At 39.8% G+C, this 19,197-nt stretch overlaps 1 protein-coding gene and 1 long non-coding RNA gene across 10 annotated transcripts in view; one reads left to right on the plus strand and one right to left on the minus strand.

Annotated features, from left to right (window-relative positions):
- Nucleotides 1-17,826, minus strand: part of LOC123969194 (VPS10 domain-containing receptor SorCS1) — a 171,478-nt gene extending 153,652 nt beyond the window's left edge. For all 9 annotated transcript variants that reach the window (XR_006824669.1, XR_006824670.1, XR_006824672.1 and 6 more), the window contains exon 1: nucleotides 16,990-17,826. Coding sequence is in view for 5 of the 9 variants with exons in the window: in XM_046046340.1 (XP_045902296.1) it covers nucleotides 16,990-17,706 (717 nt within the window). In the remaining 4 variants the exon portion in view is untranslated. The remainder of the gene's footprint in view (nucleotides 1-16,989) is intronic.
- LOC123969195 lies at nucleotides 16,899-18,047 on the plus strand. The gene is made up of 2 exons (XR_006824673.1): nucleotides 16,899-17,263; nucleotides 17,389-18,047. It is a non-coding gene; the product is annotated as an uncharacterized LOC123969195 (long non-coding RNA).
- Nucleotides 18,048-19,197: the final 1,150 nt, after the last annotated feature.

The raw sequence follows: 19,197 nt of genomic DNA on the forward strand, positions 1-19,197 counted from the left end.
TACTACTGCTCACACAATGACAATCACATTATCACCTTCTCTGAGCTTCCTTTAGACTCTGCGTGCATTACTTCGACAGCAGACATAATTATTAAAGGTATAAGGCACAGAGACAGCACTCAATTAGGCGTAGTGGCCACACATTGTTTTTACCTGGAGTGGACTGATTACTTTTAGCTCCATCTGGGAAGGATTCCTGGTATGATACAGTCTCAGTTTATAAGATCCTTGCTGGCCGCTGGACTCTCTCACTGCTAAGTGGATGAATTAATTACACCCCCGTATTCCTGGTGTCCCAACACCTTCACACCACTGCTTTACAACAAAATTACCATTTCATCACCAACATTTTTTTTTTCTAGGGCCACTGATATGCCATGTTTGGTTGTGGCCTTTGTATCTGACAAATGGAGAATAAATTAAATTACTGTAATTGGCAAAGCAGTATGTCCAACTTAGAACCTACATAATGATAATTTCCAAATAGTAGCTATAGTCTCTGTTATTTGAAGGGTTATATTTGAGATGTGTTTTTATTTCTTTTTATCGTTTTCTGTTGCTCTAATTCTTTATTGATTAAATATACTATTTCCTCCATATGTAACTGTTGTCTTAAAGTATCAGTAGTAGTAGTAATAATAATAATAATAATAATAATATTGTAGTAGTACATTTTCACTGCACTAATTCTATCAACAACAGTCATGGAAAACTCACCACTTCTGATCTTCGGTAACATAAATAGTTTACATTCTATTATTATTTGTTATCTAAATTAAGAGTTTTTGTTAGCTGTGTTCTTTGTGTGGAGCATAAAGGGACTGCGAACGTTAATTTTGTTGCACAATGTTGTGTTGTAAAATGACCATTAAACTAACCCTTGAACCTTGAACCCCTCTGTTACTGAGTATCTCTTCTCAACAGGAGTTCTGTTTTCATTCACTGATTAATTGTAGTTGCTTCCACTTTGCTGTGGAATGTTAACATCAACGTTTCCTGCACAGATTAAAAGCTTTCCAGCTGGCATATAATCACTTCCTTTTCTGTTAGCATATTAATGTGAAACATCTACAGGAAGTATGACACTAGCTAAACATCAATTAAAAGAACAGCAAAGGAAGTAAGTGGAATTAAGTAAAAAAGAGAAGTTTACAGCAGAAGATTGGTGAGTGTGACACAACTCTCTCTTTCTCTCTCTCGATAGATAGATAATATGCACTAAGGGGTGTACTCACTTTTGTTGCCAGCGGTTTAGACATTAATGGCTGTGTGATGTGTTATTTTGAGGGGACAGCAAACTTACGCTGTTATACAAGCTGTACACTCACTACTTTGTAGCCAAGTGTCATCTTCAGTGTTGTCACATGAAAAGATATAATCAAATATTTACAAATATGTGAGGGGTGTACTCACTTTTGTGAGATACTGTATATGACATTCTCTCTGTATGTTTGTAAGCTGTTAATAGCAGATGCATATTTTCAAAAAATGATCCAGCGATGCTAGTGTAGTTGCAGTGTCAACAGCCTTACTTTGCTGCTTTCTAACGGGCTCTGATGGCTCGGAGCTGGCATCAAGAGCTGTGACATGGGGAGCTGGGCCGATCAAAGCATCATCAGAGGGATACATGGTAATTCACACAGTAATGACAGGGGTTGAGGTAAATGCGTTTAGACATTAGCAGATGTGGCAGGTACTGTATCTCCAGATGTCTTCATCTGTGCCCGGTATGTCTTTTCAAAGATAACTCTATACACAGATGGGGTCTGCCAAAAAGCAGGAAGTGATTTATTTTTCTAGGCAAGTATTCTTTGTTCATAAAACACATGGGCACCTCTTGCAGGGCATTGCCAGTGGTAAAAAAATAAATAAAAAACCCCTGAAGACTGGTTGTGCAGAGCTAGTGCCAAAAGTCAGCAACAATGTTGGGCAGTTTAATTTGCCCACATCTTTAGTACTGAACAATACAGAACATATGAATGCACACCTGTTGATGAGATGCTTGACTCATTTGTAAAATGGTGCCATTCAGTCAGTACTGTGTAATTTTCATTTCATAGATTTCTACTTTACAGAGGCTCTTCAGCAGCCATCAGTCATAAAACTTCAACACCAAATAATGATATTTAATTCTCCTTTGCACTCTGTTCATTGCACTACTGTACTATTGTCTCAATCTGTCTGTTGTTGTATAGTGTGTGTGTGTGTGTGTGTGTGTGTGTGTGTGTGTGGAAAGATTGTGGAGAGAATATTTTCAGCTGTTCCCTTTTAGAAATTTCGACAAGTGTTTTTATTTTTTTATTGTTTGTGTAAATCACACCATTACCTGTCGAAACTGTGAGGTTTTTTTCAGTGGGTAACAAACTGGGGCAGTGTGCTCAGCCTCATTAAAAATGTGCATTGTATGTTTTCACTGTTATGTTGCCTTGATAGTAACAAAACGCTGTCGCTGTTGCTAGTACGCTGCACTTACGCTAAGCTCATATGTCTGCTTTGCCCAAAGCTGACACATTAGTTTGGATCTTTAAAACACCAAAGTCACACAATAAAACGATCTCACTAACTGATTTGAGGCAGCAGTAGAACAGCAAATCCCATGTTCCGCAAAGGAAAAATTACTGTTTTTGTCAACAGAGTCTGGTGGCTTTGAAAACAGCAATATAAGGGCCATTTCTATAAAAACAATCTGAACATGTCAGTTGCAAAAACAAGCAATTTTAGTAGACGTACATGGTGTGGTTTCACCACCACACACAATTTAATGTATTTTTTTCCACCTTTTGAACTGCTCCTCCATTTCCTTTGTGCATTGCGTTGTCAGAGAATGGAGTGCCTCAACAGCACCCTCAAATCTACCATTTTTGCTGCGCATACTGTGTGCTTTGAGTATATTTAATCTTACCACTTTTGGTGTGTGAACACTTATACTCAAATGTAGTATGGATTTAGGACACCATGGCAACATTATACTTCCTATTTGCATCTCCAACTGCGATGGAATGGCGACCTGTCCAGGGTGTACCCCGTCTTTTGCCTGATGTCAGCTGGGATGGTGTGACCCTGTACACAGGATATGCGGCTCACGATGGATAGATGGATGGATTTGCATTACCAAAGCATGATGGGAACTAAAAGTTACCAATTATTGGGAATAAGAGGGAAAAATGGAGACATAAATACATTAAATTGATTTGTTTTGTTTTACACAATCAGTGTATGTTTTGATATTACAAAGGCTCAGAAAGCCCCATCAACATGGTTGTTATATCTCATGAACAATGCCTCTCTCCTGTATCCATTCATATCCAGATGTTTGATGGATCCAGTGGACATACAGGCAAAAATTTCAATTTGCATACTTCTTTTATATGAAGTGTCATAGAATCGGTACGGTACATTACAAATGACATGCCGAAAATTTTATTGTGAAAATTAAAATATGCCATTCCTGCCAAGGACATAAATATAAATGGAAATAAAGGAAGTGAAAACAGAGCAAAAACAGCCTAGAGTTTATAGTGTTAATTCTTCTTTTCATTCCATCTGACAGCATTAGCTTACAAAATTCATGTTACCTCCAGCTAGATGGTAAAGCTGTAAGGTGATTCTGTCCGAGCAGTCAAGTGCATTCTGACATTCAGTTGCACGGGATGTCTGCAATCTGCAGGGAATATCTATTACAGCTGTAAGGCTGATCAGTCTCTCTACAAAAAATCACTGCCTGTCTGTATTATCTTTTCCATCAACAAACATAATTACAGGATCAGTTTTAAGTGTCTGGTTTGGATTGTATTGTGTACTCTGACTTTCGCATTGCCAATTAAAATTCATTGTGTTGATTTGCAACACTAATATGGTATTATGCACTTCCACTAAACAAAGCTGTTAACTCAGCTATTAGTCACACACTGAAATAAGCATTTTAAAAGCCATGTGTTTGAGGAATAAACAGTCATGTTTCATAGATGACACTTCGATCATGTAAATAGATATAAAGTTAACGATGTTCTTCAGTGTTTGGCTGATCAGTTAGTAATGTACTCAGTGGTTCTGCAGCTTATACTACTGCGCACACACACACACACAGTGGATGCCCTACACCAGACCTTAAGAACCTTGGCAGCTTACAAAGAAAAGAAACACTGTGTGAACTTCACCACCAGCAAGATAAGAGGAAAATGACAAATAACGAATTTCAGCATAAGTTCTAAATAGCGTTGTTTGTATCGTACCTTTTCAAGCAGCAGCATTTGTACAAGGAAGCAGGAAAATACATTGATCATAATGAACAGCAATGTGATACGGACTCATTAAAAGATTTGTGAATGTCTATGTTGGGTCATCTCTGTGCATGCAGAGCCGGGAAGTGTGTGGGCTGTTGTAAAGGCAGAGAAAAAGAAAAAGGGCTCAGTTGTTTTTACTTTTGAACAAATAAGTATTCGGTATGCACCATGTCAATTTCAAGAGCATGAGTGGGCAACACAAGGTTCCTTCTTGAGTCGTATTTTGACACACACACACAAACGGAGCAGGAATAAACAGCTGCTTATCTAAAACAACAAGCGGCGTGTGTTGAACAGCAGAGATTCACCCATCGCCTGTTCTTCTTTGTGTTATTCAGGGTCTTTCTGTGCTATTTCTACCACTCTTGTGTCTCCATTTTATATCAGACTTGGTCAATTAACTTTTCTGGCCATCTCATCTGCTTCTCTCCGTCAACATGCTCGGATCTTGAGAAACACCTTTTTCATCTTCACTTTCAGACACAGTCCTGCAGTTTACAGATTGCCTGGGATTCAATTTGTGCCATAGAAATGTCCCATGCAATTCTGCACCTGATCAGCGGGTGAGATGGGACTCTCTGCCTCCTGAAAGAAGACCTCTGACTGCCTTGCAAAAGCTGCGAGAATCATCCTTGTCAATCTGAATTGCTACTTGGGGGAAGAGGTTTCAATGGAAGCAGATAATATATAAACACCATGACCAGCAATTGAATCTGTGTGCCTCAGACTGAAAATCTGAAGTCAGAGGGTATCAGCTGTATCCATGAACCCCACTCAGTAAATCTAACTTTCTCAGATATTCCATAGTAAATATAACTGCTTGCTCTCACTTAATACTTTCTGTGTAGTGTATAAATTACATTTGCTCCCCTAACTGTCACAAATGTCCAGACAATATCTGATCTGTGAGTGTGCTCCACCTTGCAGCTCAACCTCCAAGCTGCGCTTCAGTACTCTCCTAATAGTGTGCAGAGCTCCTCTCTCCCACAACCCCATCACTTTCATCACCATCATCCGCGTCAAAGTGTCAATCACAGGGCAGTGGGGCAGCAGCAGTAGTGTCACCGGCCGCAGCAGAAAATACAATGCACTGATGTTTGTGAGATCATGGCACTGAAGTATAAAGTAAATGTATCTTACTTACATACCAATACATACAGGGTCATAAACACTGGAAGCAGCGGGAAACAGGTAGCCTGACTCTGTCTTGTAGCGTAGGTTTATGTCACCAGCTTGTGACAGAAGCAGGGAAGTATATTGTTTGCCATCTGCTCATTCAAACTTGGTATCTGTCTGACTGCTAACATAATGCTATGCTATTGTCTTCCTGCTAAGATGGCGGTAGGACTTTCAGTTGGTGTCGTCCAGTTTTGGGAGCTCTGAAACACAGAGAATGAGCTTTTAATAGATCACAACTCACTTTCAGGTCCGTCGAAGACAACTGTGGTCTCATTAGATGCACGACAGATCGTCGAACAGCATCGGAAAGCCCCTTCCCCCACACCTTTCAAATGTTGGAAATGGAAGGTTGCATCCAACTATTTGTTTTACTTTCTGAAACCAACACTCTGACGGCTACTTTACTTTCTGCCCATTTTACACAACTATTTTCCGTCACTTTTAATGTACACTTGGGTCGTCCAATGCCAAGTGTGTGCCATTATCCCCATTTGTACTGTGGGTATAAATGCAGACATGGTGATATGATGGCAGTTTTTGTGACTTTGCCTTTACTCACAAGGTCTAGGTAGCTAGACAACAAAGTCATTGTGTGAGGTCAAAGACATGACTACTGGACAGGGTGTCTACTACAGGTGGTCTACATGTGGTTAATGACAGTTACATGTGAATAACTTGACACAGCTTTAAGGGGAAATGACAAATTCAGATTTTTCCATCATTGTTAAGAAAAATAGTAAATTATTGAGAATATCTGGTTAAAGCTACAGTACCCCTTGAGTGAACTGTGGAGTGCACTTGGACAATTTTCTAAACATGTTTACAACAAATGTGGAAAAATGTCCCGCTGACATCTATTTCACTAGTGAGAATCTCCCGTTTAAACTTTTATACATATCATTTGATCATTTTAACTTCATCAACAATAGTTCTGAATTAGGTCCTCCAGTATTTGGAGAAAGTAGCTTGTGTTTAGTGTGTCACAGTCGTTTTAAATCAACATTTCAATGCTAATCTAATTTTCAGGTTGTGGCTATTGGTTGTGTACAACAATGAAGTGCAGCATGTGATTAAATATCTCAATTGAATATTTGAGTTTTAGTCATTTATAACTTTAGCTCCTTACAAATGTGCAAAGCTGTGGATTCAGATATGCATATTTGATACTGGATTTTAAGTTAATAAAATCCCATTGTTTCCCCACCCCTACTAAGAATACCTAATGTCATGAGTGAGTTAGACAAAAACACAAAAGCAATTACTGCTTAAATGGATGCATAGTTTGTAGAATTTTATATCTCTAAAAAAAGAAAGGAACCAAAGAAGTGTTTCCATAAATCACCAGCCTCCTTTGTGACGTCCTTATCATCCACGCTGGGAGTGAATGAATTTCTGTTTGAACAGTACAAGACAGTCCCACTGTAAATTGAAGGGGTCACTAATTGAGTGGGTTGCGAAAAAACACAAGCACAAATGTTTGCATTGTGTTATTGAAAAGAACTTAGAAAGGACAGATGAATAGGAATGATACCCTCAGGAGAACCTAAGGGCACTTACTGAAATAACACGTGCATTCCTGAGGCCTCACAAGCTTGGCTCAAAGTGCCCCAACACATTATCCACATAGTGTTTATTTTTTGTTAAGAGCCTGCCTACAGGAAGCCCCTGACAACTCTAGAGACCGGGAGTTTTACAGCATATAACTTCAGACTAAAGGAAATAATGACTTATTTCTGAGCTTTTCACATGGGATTGTTGCTTCTAGAAAGAGAGCGGGACTGGGAAGTGTGTTTATGGGCATATGCAGCCTGATGGCAAGTAAACGCTGCTCATTGGAGCGTGACAGCGTCCGCCTGCCTGATCACTCCCAGGCACGTACCCGAAGGATCGCTTAGCCCACACAGCGGCTTTGGTTATGTTTGTTGTTTCAATGTGTCTTTTCTGGGAATTTTTTTTTTTTTTCCATTCTCTCCTCTCAACAGGATGTGTTAAGTAACAGGTCTGAAAACATACAGATTAGACTCTGCCTGCGTTGAAATTGGATGTTCACAAGCTGATTTCGAAGCGCACATTGTAATTGCAGCGTTACACAGGATGAGTGTGGCCAAGACACAAGGTGCATGTGAGCACAGCGGAGGGAGAGAGAGAGGAGAAGAGGCAGAAAGGAACATGGACACAGATTTAAGGGAAATAATGCACAAGAACTGTCAGATTTAGGCATTTTATAAATGTATCAAATGTGACCAAATCCACTTAGAGATGTTACATCTTCTCCAACAGAAGGATAAGACCCACACAGCCACATCTATGGCTTAATGTGTTACATTGTTAAAGGTTTAGTGTGTAATATTTCTGAGGATCTATTGACAGAAATGCAATATAAGATCCATAACTGTTTTCAGTGGTGTATAAAGACCTCACATAATGAATAATGAATATTTTTATTACCTTAGAATGAGACATTTATATCTACATAACTGCAGGCACCCCCTCCTATGGAGGTCGCAGTGTTGTGTCGTCATGTTTCTACAATAGCAAACGACGGTCAAACAGCGCTACAGAGTGCGTTTCATCATCACGGCGTTCGTCTGCTGCTTGTATAATTCCGGCAGTGTAGACGCCCATCAATACATTAAATGCGTCCGTAGAAGAAGAAGAGAACGTAATAATGATAATAAACAGTCTCTGAGCAGTCCTCTGGTTTATTAGAAGTAAGAGACACACGTTTTATTTAGCACAAGAGCCGACAGTCTGTGGATCTTTATACCATGAAGCACGAGCAGTCCGACAGATGCAGACAGATGACGGCAAAAAATCACAGACGTAATCGGTGTGGATTTTCCCAGATGGAAGGCTTTGATGTGGGCCAGATGTTTTCAAAGCGGAGCTGAAGTTGTCTGTTTTCTGTTGGACAGGTAATTAAGTTAGTCGGACTTTAGCGATGCAAATGAAAGCTGTTGTTTTATAGCTTTTGCAAGAAGCTGGACATAATCACCGACAGAGGTGGCGTGTTTCTCCTGTCCACTTCTGTAAAATATGTAGTTGGATTAATTTCATGTAGCCTTGTTGTTCTCGCGTGGTGGTTTGGCTTTTCCGGTTACGGTAGCAAGACTATCAGCTGATCAGTAATTGGCAATAAAACGGTAACCTTAGCTTACAGCATGGAAGCATTAGCCAGCTAAACTTTTACTGCCCTGGTAGAAAAAAATATGTTGTTGGATTGAAATTTAATGTAGTTATTCTACAGCGCTCTGTAATGGCTTTGCAACGTGGACAGAAATGTGCCCTTACCTTCGTGAGTCAAACAGCTGATGAACATTATTGGCAATAAAATGGTAACAGCAAGGAAGCTCAGATCAGCAGCTAAACTTCTGTTGAATACTGCCCTGAAGGAAAACATGCATTTAGTTTACTGCTAATAGTGACACATAAGACCGTGTGCCTATCAAGTGACCTATAATGGATACTTTCTGAATTTGCTTTAAAAAAAATTGGTGTTTTTTTTATAGTGCTTTGCCACTGTGCACACAAATGTGTAATGTGTGTCACAGAGGACATCTTTTGTCCTGTCTCAGGCACCGTAGCTTATACAACTCGCTTGGAAAGGGCAGGGGGGTGCAATTCGCAACTCTCACCAGAAGATACAACTTCAGATTTTCCCATTTTTACCAACATTTTGTAAAAGGTGGATAATCACCTGTATTTTGTACATGCATCCAAAATGTGTTGTTTTTGCTGTAAACTGAATATGTTTAACAGTAGACAAGAAGAAAGAGCTCAGAAAAGTAGCAAGTGAGGAGAAAAGTTATATAATTAAGTATATTTAAAATAAACACACCCTAATTGCTGCTACAGAAAAGTAAATGCCAAAGGAATTTGTGGGTAAATTACTTAATTATAAATCTTCTCTCAACTTTTACATGTCATAAAGTGCAGAAACAATGTTGTTTATTCCTGTGGGAGAGTTGCATTAACACCTGCGACATACTTCAGCTGTCTAAATTAGAATGTGCTTTGCAAGTTAATAAAATGTTAACTTCACTAAAGTGTTAACGAAGAAGACAACTAATTATCTATTTAGAAAAACTGACCTGTTTCTTTGACCACATTATACAAGAATTGTATTTGAACTGTCTTAGAGATCTGAAGATATGTATGCGTGAATATAAGTCAGTCAGAAACATTCCTTCAGGAGGTCCATCAAATCTGTGAACATGAAGAAATAAAATTGAAAAATATTACCAGATTCAGTTGATTCAGGTCTTACAGGTCACAGGAACTTCAGTGCTCAACATAATATCCAAACTGTGTAATATAGGGGTTACTTTCAGGTTCTAATTAAGTTTTCACTTCTCTTGTTCCCCATTATTTTATACTAAGATTGACCAATGGTCATTTTTAATTTTATTGTTTTATTTTAGGCCAAGGTAACAAATGGCTACTTATGATTTTGCAAGTATTAAAAAATGAACATTTTAATGAACCACACTCCACTGCATTGCTATTCATTCGGCTTAAAATTTGTTTAGTTTAAAATAAGAGTCTACAGCCATGCTCGTAGCTGTGAGGCTGTACCTAGGCACAGCAGTGCTTTGAGTGAAATGTTAACATTGGCATGCCAACATGCTCATACTGACATTGCTAACATGCAGATGTTTAGCAGGTATATTTTTAACCTCTTGACCATCGTAGTTTAGCATGTTAGCATGCTAATATTTGCTAATTAACACAAAACACAACGTACATTTGATGCTGATGGGAATATCATTAGTTTTGCAGATAGAAAAGTACTGGACAAATTTTAAGTTTGAACTGATGGTGGTGCCGGATACAAAAGTCAGGGGATCAGCAAAGTGAATACAATTAATCCTGAGGAAAACATGAATGTGAGCACCAAATATCAGCAGCACAAACTTCATGGTGGTGCTAGAAGAGAAGTAAGAGGATCACCAAAGTCATTACAATGCGTCCTCCTGCAACTGCTACTCTGGATACTAACTTGTGTTCCAACCCATCAAGTAGGTGTTTGACCTGCTGGAGGAAGAGTCAGTGGAGGACCGAAGTCATTCAAATGTATCCTCTGGGCACCCTAAACATCTGTTAAAAATGTCAAAAATTATGGAAATCTATCTAATAGTTGGTCAAAATATTTAGCTAAAAAACAAAACCTAATAATGGCACAAGAGCAAAAGTCACCAAACTCTGTAGGGTTTGTCCTCTGAGGACCATGAATGTCTGTATAGAACTTTATGACAATCCATTTTGTTGTTGATGAGATTTCTGTCTGGGCAAAAGTGGTGGACCAACTGACAGGCCGAAACTGGCATCTATACAGCCATGCTGCTAGCATGGCTATATAGACTCTGTATGTAGTTGTTTAGCAGATGTATGCTAAAGCTTTGCCTGAAAAAAATCATTAATTTTAACACAATCTCCAATGCGTTGCGCTTTTTCAACAAGACAACAAATATTTTACAGACTTGACAAACTATCAGATAATACTGCACTTTATATCAAAGAGTAAGTTGTAACCACTAACCACTATCCCCTGCTGCACAAATCTTGTCAATTTAGCATGTCTTTCCTAAATTGCATGTTAGATTTCTGCCATCTCGGATGAGCAGGTTGGAAATGTGTTGAAATTATAGCTCGTCCTGCAACTCCGTGTGGTGTTGTCAGCCCTCATGTGTGTGAAAATTAGCAAATTATGAAGGCTTGATGGCGTAGAGAGAATACCAGTAGAGACGTGACTTTGGTGCAACAGATCTGGCATCGGCAGTAAATTGGGCGTTGCCATGGCTATGAGAACGCATAGACAGCCACATTTTCCCTCAACATCTAGAGAGGTAGTGCGAGACTGTCAACTGGGATGGCATATGTGAGCGAGTTTCTCACAACGCTTCAAAGGGTGTCATGTGATCGACTCCTCATTAATTGGTGACAAAGTCTTTTGATACATCTACATGTGTGTCTGTGCGAGAAAAACAGAGACCACTGTTGTCTCTGAAGGGTTTCATTTTAAAGTTTACCTGCTTCTGTTCTGCTTTTATTGGACATGTTCCAGCAGGACATGTCCTCCGTCTCTGGAAACATCAAAGCTCAACTTAATATGTCAGCCTTAATCCGTCTGAGTGACAGAGCAAAGTACAGTACTCAATGTCTGACATTTCATAATGTAAATAATACTGTCCCGGTGCATGTTGTACATCTATCTGAGCAATATGCCACAGGCCCCACGGTGAGACTGCTATTTGCCTGTCACCTTCTTTTTTTTTTTTTTAAATCTCAGTGCCGCTCTGCCAGTAACAGGAACTCAGCAGGGATTTGTTTGATCAGTTGTGTTTCTCTCTCTCCATAATTATAAATGGCAATAGGTAGGTAACACTGGTGTGAGTACAGTTCTGACATGGTGATGTAAAAGATGAAAAAGCAGTATCCAAATGTTTCAGCGGTTCTTATGGAGGTTCCGATGAGCCTTTGTTTTCTGGACCAGTCCAATGATTAGAAATCGAATTACTGAGTTCAGTAACTTTTTCAGAACACCAATGACATGTTAGCACAGGGTGAGTTTGCATAGTGCTGTCACATGTTTCAGTACTGGGTTAATTAAAGCAACATGAATATAAAATGTTCAGCTTTGGCACTCCTCAGTGGTAGTATCAAAAAGAGAGGGTGGCAGACAACGAATCCCACATGTAGACACTGAGAATGGAGGCTCAAATTAACACATAAACTGCACTCATTTTCACAAGGATTGTCTAATATTTCACTTATAATTCTACAAATGGGGACTCAATTTAGCCTGTAGTTTGTGAATATATATATATATATATATATATATCTCCCTAATAAATACAGATTTATTAGATTTTGATTGTGTTAAACAGAGCAATAGTGTATTTGTATTTTTAGGGGTCCAAGCAGTGAAGCCTGCTGCTGGAGACAAATTGTTATATTTATCTCATTCTTCATCTTCTTTTTCACTGCTAGAAGTGTTAATGCAGCAAAAAGTCACCAAAATTTGCAAATTCCGCTCCCTACTCAGGCACATAAGCAGACTACACTTACTGACCTCAAGGTTGCGCTGTAGCAATCTAGTTTACATTTTTGCAATTATCTCAGAAAGCTTGGCTTAGAGTCAAAATTCGTTCCTCTTTTTAATCTGTCAATTAGGGCCGGGCTTGGATAATAAATCAGGCCAGGAATCTAACATCAGTCCGGGCTAATCTCCACATTCCCTCCATTCACAACAGACCACCAATACTGTAAGAGTTTTAAAATATTGTTACGTCCCATTAACAAATATTTTTTCTGTTACAGCGTTTTATGGCTGTACCATATCTTTCACTTAAAAAAAACTAATATGCAAAATAGTTAAAAACAGCCAAGTGTCACATGAAGATATCTGCAATTTTACAGCATTTAGCTCCACCCTCTCATCCAAATATGGTCACTTCTTGTTCCAAAAAAACAAGATGAAGATGGCAACAGCCAATACGCCAAACTTGAGCCTTCAAAACGATAGTCCACAAACCAGCGGGTGACATCACCTGGCTACGTACACTTCTTTATACAGTCTATGGGTGTGTCTTGAAGGGCTTATTAAGGTGGTGTTGCCAATTGTGACTCTGTATAAAGTTCTTATTGTCACTCATAGTATTCTTATTATTTTTCTCGGTGAAAAGTTTTGGCAGGTGAGTTGCAAATTCTATCGACTACTTAGGTACAGGTATAACGACACTCACTGAACTCAAGGTGTAATAAAGTTTATGTTTTCACAATTATCTCAGAAACGGCATGGCCTAAAGTAAAAATTTCATCATTTTAATCTCTCAAGTCATCTGTATGATAAATAATAATACACTTTTATTTTATACATCTTTTTACTCCATTTATATAGCACCTTTCCTATATTTAAACCAAATTGAGAATAAAACCAACGAAAAGCCATAAAACTATATTATACACCTTCTAAAACACAAAGAGAGTAAAATGAACAAAAACACAGCATCTTGGAGAGGGCTCCCAGCTTTAAGACCCCCCTGGCTGAAAGGCGTTCTGGCAGCAATCCCCTAGGGCAAACGCCTCCCACGTATCTCCCCTGTATCTCCCCTGTATCTGGCCTTCCGCATTGAAAATGTCAAAGTTTTCAAAATCCTCTTGTCGACATCTTGTCAGAAAATGCTTGGCCAGTCGTCCCAAAACTCAGTCAGGATCATCTACTGACTTCAATGATCTTACATTGATAAAGAAATTTCAACATGTCAGTCAGTTCCCCTTACACTCAATTTTGAACAAAATAGCAACAAATGAAGTCATGTGAGCCTTGTCTTCACTGAAGGTGCTTCTTATCAATTAAACAAGAAACATCATGCAGCCCTAACTTGGATCATGATCAGATCATGGACTTTGAGTGAAAACGCGTTCCAAAGTAAAGCTTGAAATCAGAACGCTTAGAGCTGAAGGGAATGTAAACACAACGCACATTTATTTTTACAGTACTGCTCATATACCAGAACAAATGAATATGCAAGCACACGCACAACGGGCATAGTGCCTTGTTGTTCTATGTTTACACGTCTACAGTCTGCGTCCCTGTCTTATCATAATGACATTTACCATCATTTATTAAATGAAGTGCTGCCCATTCAGCTGCTGTGTATGTGTTTGTACTCATTATAACGTGTGTTTCCCTGTATTTGCTGTACAAGGCCTATATGGCTTCTGTGGGCAATGTTTCCTGAGTCATAATTATAACCTCCAAATCCAATCTGACATACAGGCCTTCAGTAATGTGGGATGGTTTAAAGACAAGCTTTGTAAATGCCTTAAAGGTTAAATATTAAGAGCAGCAAAGCCCTTATCTGTATCCTTTTCACTTTAGCTCCATGGCATGTTGTTGACTCATCTGTTTATTTATACAGCGGCTCAGATTGTAAAGACAGAGGATGTCTGTTCCTGCTTATAGCAACAACTCTACATATTTAATGCGAGATCCTCTATTCTCGCACAACTGGAGTAACTTGTTCACATCAACTGAAAGAATAGGGGTAAATTCTTTCATAGTCACACAAGCAGCATCTATGGATATCAAAAAATCAAAATAGGGCTTCTAAATAGTAATGCCTGCTTTGTTTTCAAAACAAAAATAACCATGAAAAATGTAAAGATCCTCTGTTTTTGACATGCCTCCACTGTAAGGTCACTTTTTGCCATGAGCTACAGATGTCTGTCAATCCCACAGAAACACCTGAGGCACAGGATGGAATTTCAGTCAGAAGCGGAGTGGAGGGCATGGGAGCTGGTGATACGTGTTTGACTGTAATTGGTTTTGTTACAGACAAGGCTAAGTGGTGTGGGTGTAACACCGAGCCGTGTAGTTGTGGAACAGTCAGGACACTGAATCATGGAAAGCCCTGTTTGAGGACAAATGCTTGCTTTTTTTTTTTTTTTTCCAAGGACGGCAGATTTTGTGGGATAAAAAGACGATTTCTACATTTTATTGCCTTCGATTCTCAGTCCATGCTAATTATATTTCGACTCTGAAGAAGAAGCAGTCGTGTCGAGATATCAGTCCTTGCAGCAAATGAATACATTTGAACTGTGCTCCAATGCTTTTCTGGTTAAGCTGCCCAAAGACTTTCTTCTTCCCATGTTAATTAAAGTTTAAAGCAATAATCTAAAATTGCATTTAGGCTAAGATTATCACTGGGGATACAACAGAAAGCATGTTTGTATAGGTTCTGATTGATGCTCAGATTCAGCACAAGACAACGCTTCTTTCTCTTTTTCTACTAGTATTAGTTTTCTCTAAAGAATGAACAAAATGATGCATAAAAGGCAGCTAGTAAACAAATAATGAAAATGTGCTGGATGACACTGCAGAGTGACAAGTCCTCTAGCACTGTGGGCTACAATATAAATGTAGATACACTACATATCAATGCTCCAAGGAGAGAGGCTGCTCAGGGACTCAAGCAGAGACTTCTGCAACATTCAAGTGGTTCTTTTAAAAAGGGCATTATGACATACTTTGACATCACTGTTTGGACTCAAACGCCACATACTCTGACTCATTCTCTCCCATGTTGTGTTTTATTTACACAAAACTGGAGGACATTTGAATAAATTCCATAACTTGTGACCCCACTTTAGAGGTGCGACAGAAGGGAGCTGAACTCAGGTGAGTCATCAACTGGACAGGGATGTGGAAACACCCACACAATTACGAAATGCTCACTTTTTTGTACTGTGGACATTCATGTGCAGCGTAAGTCTGCATCATTTGAAAATTTGCCATACTTGCCAAACAAGTTTCAGAATTGTTACCAAACCAAACCAAATATTTTAGAGCTGAAATGATAGTCAAGTATTGATTGGTCTTTTATTACATATTCATTATTTTTATTCTGTGTGTGTGTGTGTGTGTGTGTGTGTGTGTGTGTGTGTGTGTGTGTGTGTGTGTGTGTGTGTTAAAAGAAAAACATTATTAAACCTTTTTGATTTGAGATGCTGACAAAAGATATGAATCTGTCCACATTTTGTACATGACTATTTCTACACAGTTAGGCTATATACAAAAGGGGTACCAAAAATAAATTGAGATTGGACACTTAGGCCTAGTGCAGCTCCTGCTGCTCCCTCCCAAATACAGAGCAAATAAATGAACAACATATAACCTGCTCTACAGTATGGAGCACCTGTAAACATCCTCCCTCCCTTAGGATTTACTCCTTCCATGACCTGCCACACTGATAAAGCCTGATTACAAAGCCCTGATAATCTCATTCCTGTCATTATGAAAGGATGAAATGCCAGTGATCAATGAGGCTAAGCAGAGAGGCCACTGAAGCCCCAAAGTTCGCAGGCGCTGAAGGCTGTGACCAGGAAACCTGGCTTCAGAAAAGGAAGGTGGAGGGTTGAAATTGCTTAACCTCTCCCACAACCTATAGCTACTTGAAAATCCTGCCCTCTGGTCAGAGATACTCCCTGCTCAACAGGAGCAGATTTTACCTTACATCAGTTTAGCTGTTCAGACTGAAGAAGCTACTAAGATAAAGCCCATTCTCTCACTCTCTCTCTCTTTTACTCTTCCTCCTCTACTTGAGGTGATGCTCTCTCTCTACAACTTAAAAGCCATCAAGGGACCAATAGTGCATGAATTTTTAGGCTTACTTTTAATTTGTGATCAAAATATTGTGGTTTAAATAACATCAGCTGAAATTATAGAATACAATCAGTGGCGTGTCTTAATACTAAAATTCATTATTATACTGAAAGTGTTATCACGTGTTGTCATTAATTCAGACACAAGTCTGCAGCAGTTTAATCTCATAACTTGGGGGTGACTAATTAAAGAAGGATGCCTCTCTTTTGGACTCTCCCTTTCTCTCTCACACACGTACACACACAGAGGGACCGACACACTCATTTTAAACGGCCAACAGAGATTTGGTTCCTAAGCGCACATTTCTCTCCTCGCGCATACGGCCGGTGATGCTTAAAGTGGACATAATAAATCACTTACACTGCTGTTCTGCCCGGACCAGTGCACCATAGCCTGGTTGTGAGATGAATCCCCGGTCAAGGCGAACGTTGAACTGTTAAGTTTTAGTTCCTCCTGCCTCTGACCGGCGGCTCTCCGCTCCTCTCCGCTCCAGCGCAATTCAGAGCGCGGCACTCTGCGTCCGGCCGCTGAGCTCCTGCTCTCTCCCGGTTCTTGACTCTGGGTTGAACCGGGGGATCTGGCTTTATTATCATCACTGTCCCTTCTGGCGCGCTTTCTGTAGCGGGTGGCAGAGGTAAAACCTGCACCACCACTGGCCTTCTGCTGACCACTCATATTAACATGAGAAACTTTCATGTTTGCAAACTCGCTCTCACCAATTTCGCCTTTTGTGTGCATCTTGTCTGTATTCCGTTTCAGCCTTGGCTCTTTGTATTCCGTCCGATCCGGAGCGCATTCAGCAGACCCAGCTACGCAACGGAGCCGCCGACTTTCAGCACTTGCAGCACCGGATCTCCCTGCCCCATCCCCATGTCCCAAAACTTCTTCCTTTAATCCTGTTGCGGATTGACTTGTGTCGAATTTCAGCAGTAACTGCTGTGCACGCCACTTATTTCCAGGCTGGCATGACCTGCAAGTTATCTCAGCATTGGCGGCATGAAAGGAACAGAGCATCATCAAAAGCAAAAACCAAAGCGCACCATGCCACTTTGGGCAAAATATGACCTCCCTCTCCATTTCTGAGATAGAGAAGGATGCTGTGGATGCTGGAAGTCTTTTCTCCCCACTCCTCTCGCTGCCTTTTCGGGGTGTGAAATTCCGCTCGGCTGTTGAAGATGAAGTGCTGCGCAAGTTGTGGCGTTGCCCAAATGCAGTGTTGTAAAAAGTGCGGCTGAGCCTAAGTGGTCCAAGTTGAAGGATTTGATCAAATCAAGCCCCGCACGCATGGGGGAGGAGCTGAGGATCCAGACTGAGCGATGGAGGATAATGTTGGACTGTCTTTCTCCATATTTGTTATTTTCCACCATATGGTCGGCGATAATTAATGCAGCCAGTAATACAGTCATTTTATTCTACTGGCTGCCGCTTCTTTATTTCTCCTCACAGCCACGTTTTCTGAGAAGCTATTCCTGGTAGTTTTTTTTTCTCCTGATGCAGATTTTATTACCAGCCTGCCTTTAGGGAAAGAAAATCTCTTAATTTTGCAAATGAAACTGAATTATTTTACCTATGATGCACCTGTTTAATCGTTTTAGGTCTCAAGTAGATTCCGGTAATTGGAAGATATTAATATGTTTCCAATTAAGTGCAGTGTCAGGGATGGTAGCTTCTATTACTTATTAAAGAGCAATAAAGAATTCAACAGGGGACATAGGAACATGAGATTTTTACACAACACATCTCTATCTGCATGTATTTTGCAACTGGTCTTGCATCCCTCCAGGATGATATGATAGCTTTGCGTTTCTTTTGTAGCCCATGCCAGAGCAGCTGAGGGCAAGCTGGAAAACACATATAAGGCGAAACATGCAGGCTGCACTGAATCATGAATATTTAACTGCTTTGCAAAAAAGCGATATCATGTTAAACTGTATAATTTGTCCCAACAAGCAGCCAGACTGTCTCCTGGTGACAGGAATGAGTGTAACTGGTGGAAACAACAAGACTGGAAGTTCATCTCTTTGATATCAACCCTGCAGCTCTCTGTGTCTAATGACCGGGGGTTATGGTGAGAGCTGATGAGCACTTAGTAGCACAAAGGGATATACAAATGGTCACTGCCTACTAAAACAGCTGGCTGCTTTCTCCTTCACAGCAGAGGATGCTGCCATGAGGGAATAAAATGGGCAGATTGTGTCTCAAGAGGTGATTCATTTTACCACAAAGAAACATATCAATAGGCTACAATAAATTAAGATGGAAGACTAAAAGGATTATAGAATTTGAATGTCAGACATACTGTTAAAACCTGCTCAGATAAATGTTTCCTTCTAACACATGTTGCATCATGTGTTTGGAGCGAGTGTTCTGTGGGCAATATTAACACATTGGTTTGAAGACAGTCATATGTTTATAATGACCCATCTGCGGTGATTACAGCTCAGTATTGCTCATTCTGCCACATTCCTTCTCCCTCTGTTGGCAGAGCGTCTAACTATTTCCTGGGGAAAAGCTACCTAATCCCACATTTTTATCTCCACATGAATCATAATGAGGTCATTTAATTGC

This window comes from Micropterus dolomieu, linkage group LG04 (genome assembly GCF_021292245.1).
Source record: "Micropterus dolomieu isolate WLL.071019.BEF.003 ecotype Adirondacks linkage group LG04, ASM2129224v1, whole genome shotgun sequence".
Taxonomy (NCBI): Eukaryota; Metazoa; Chordata; class Actinopteri; order Centrarchiformes; family Centrarchidae; genus Micropterus; species Micropterus dolomieu.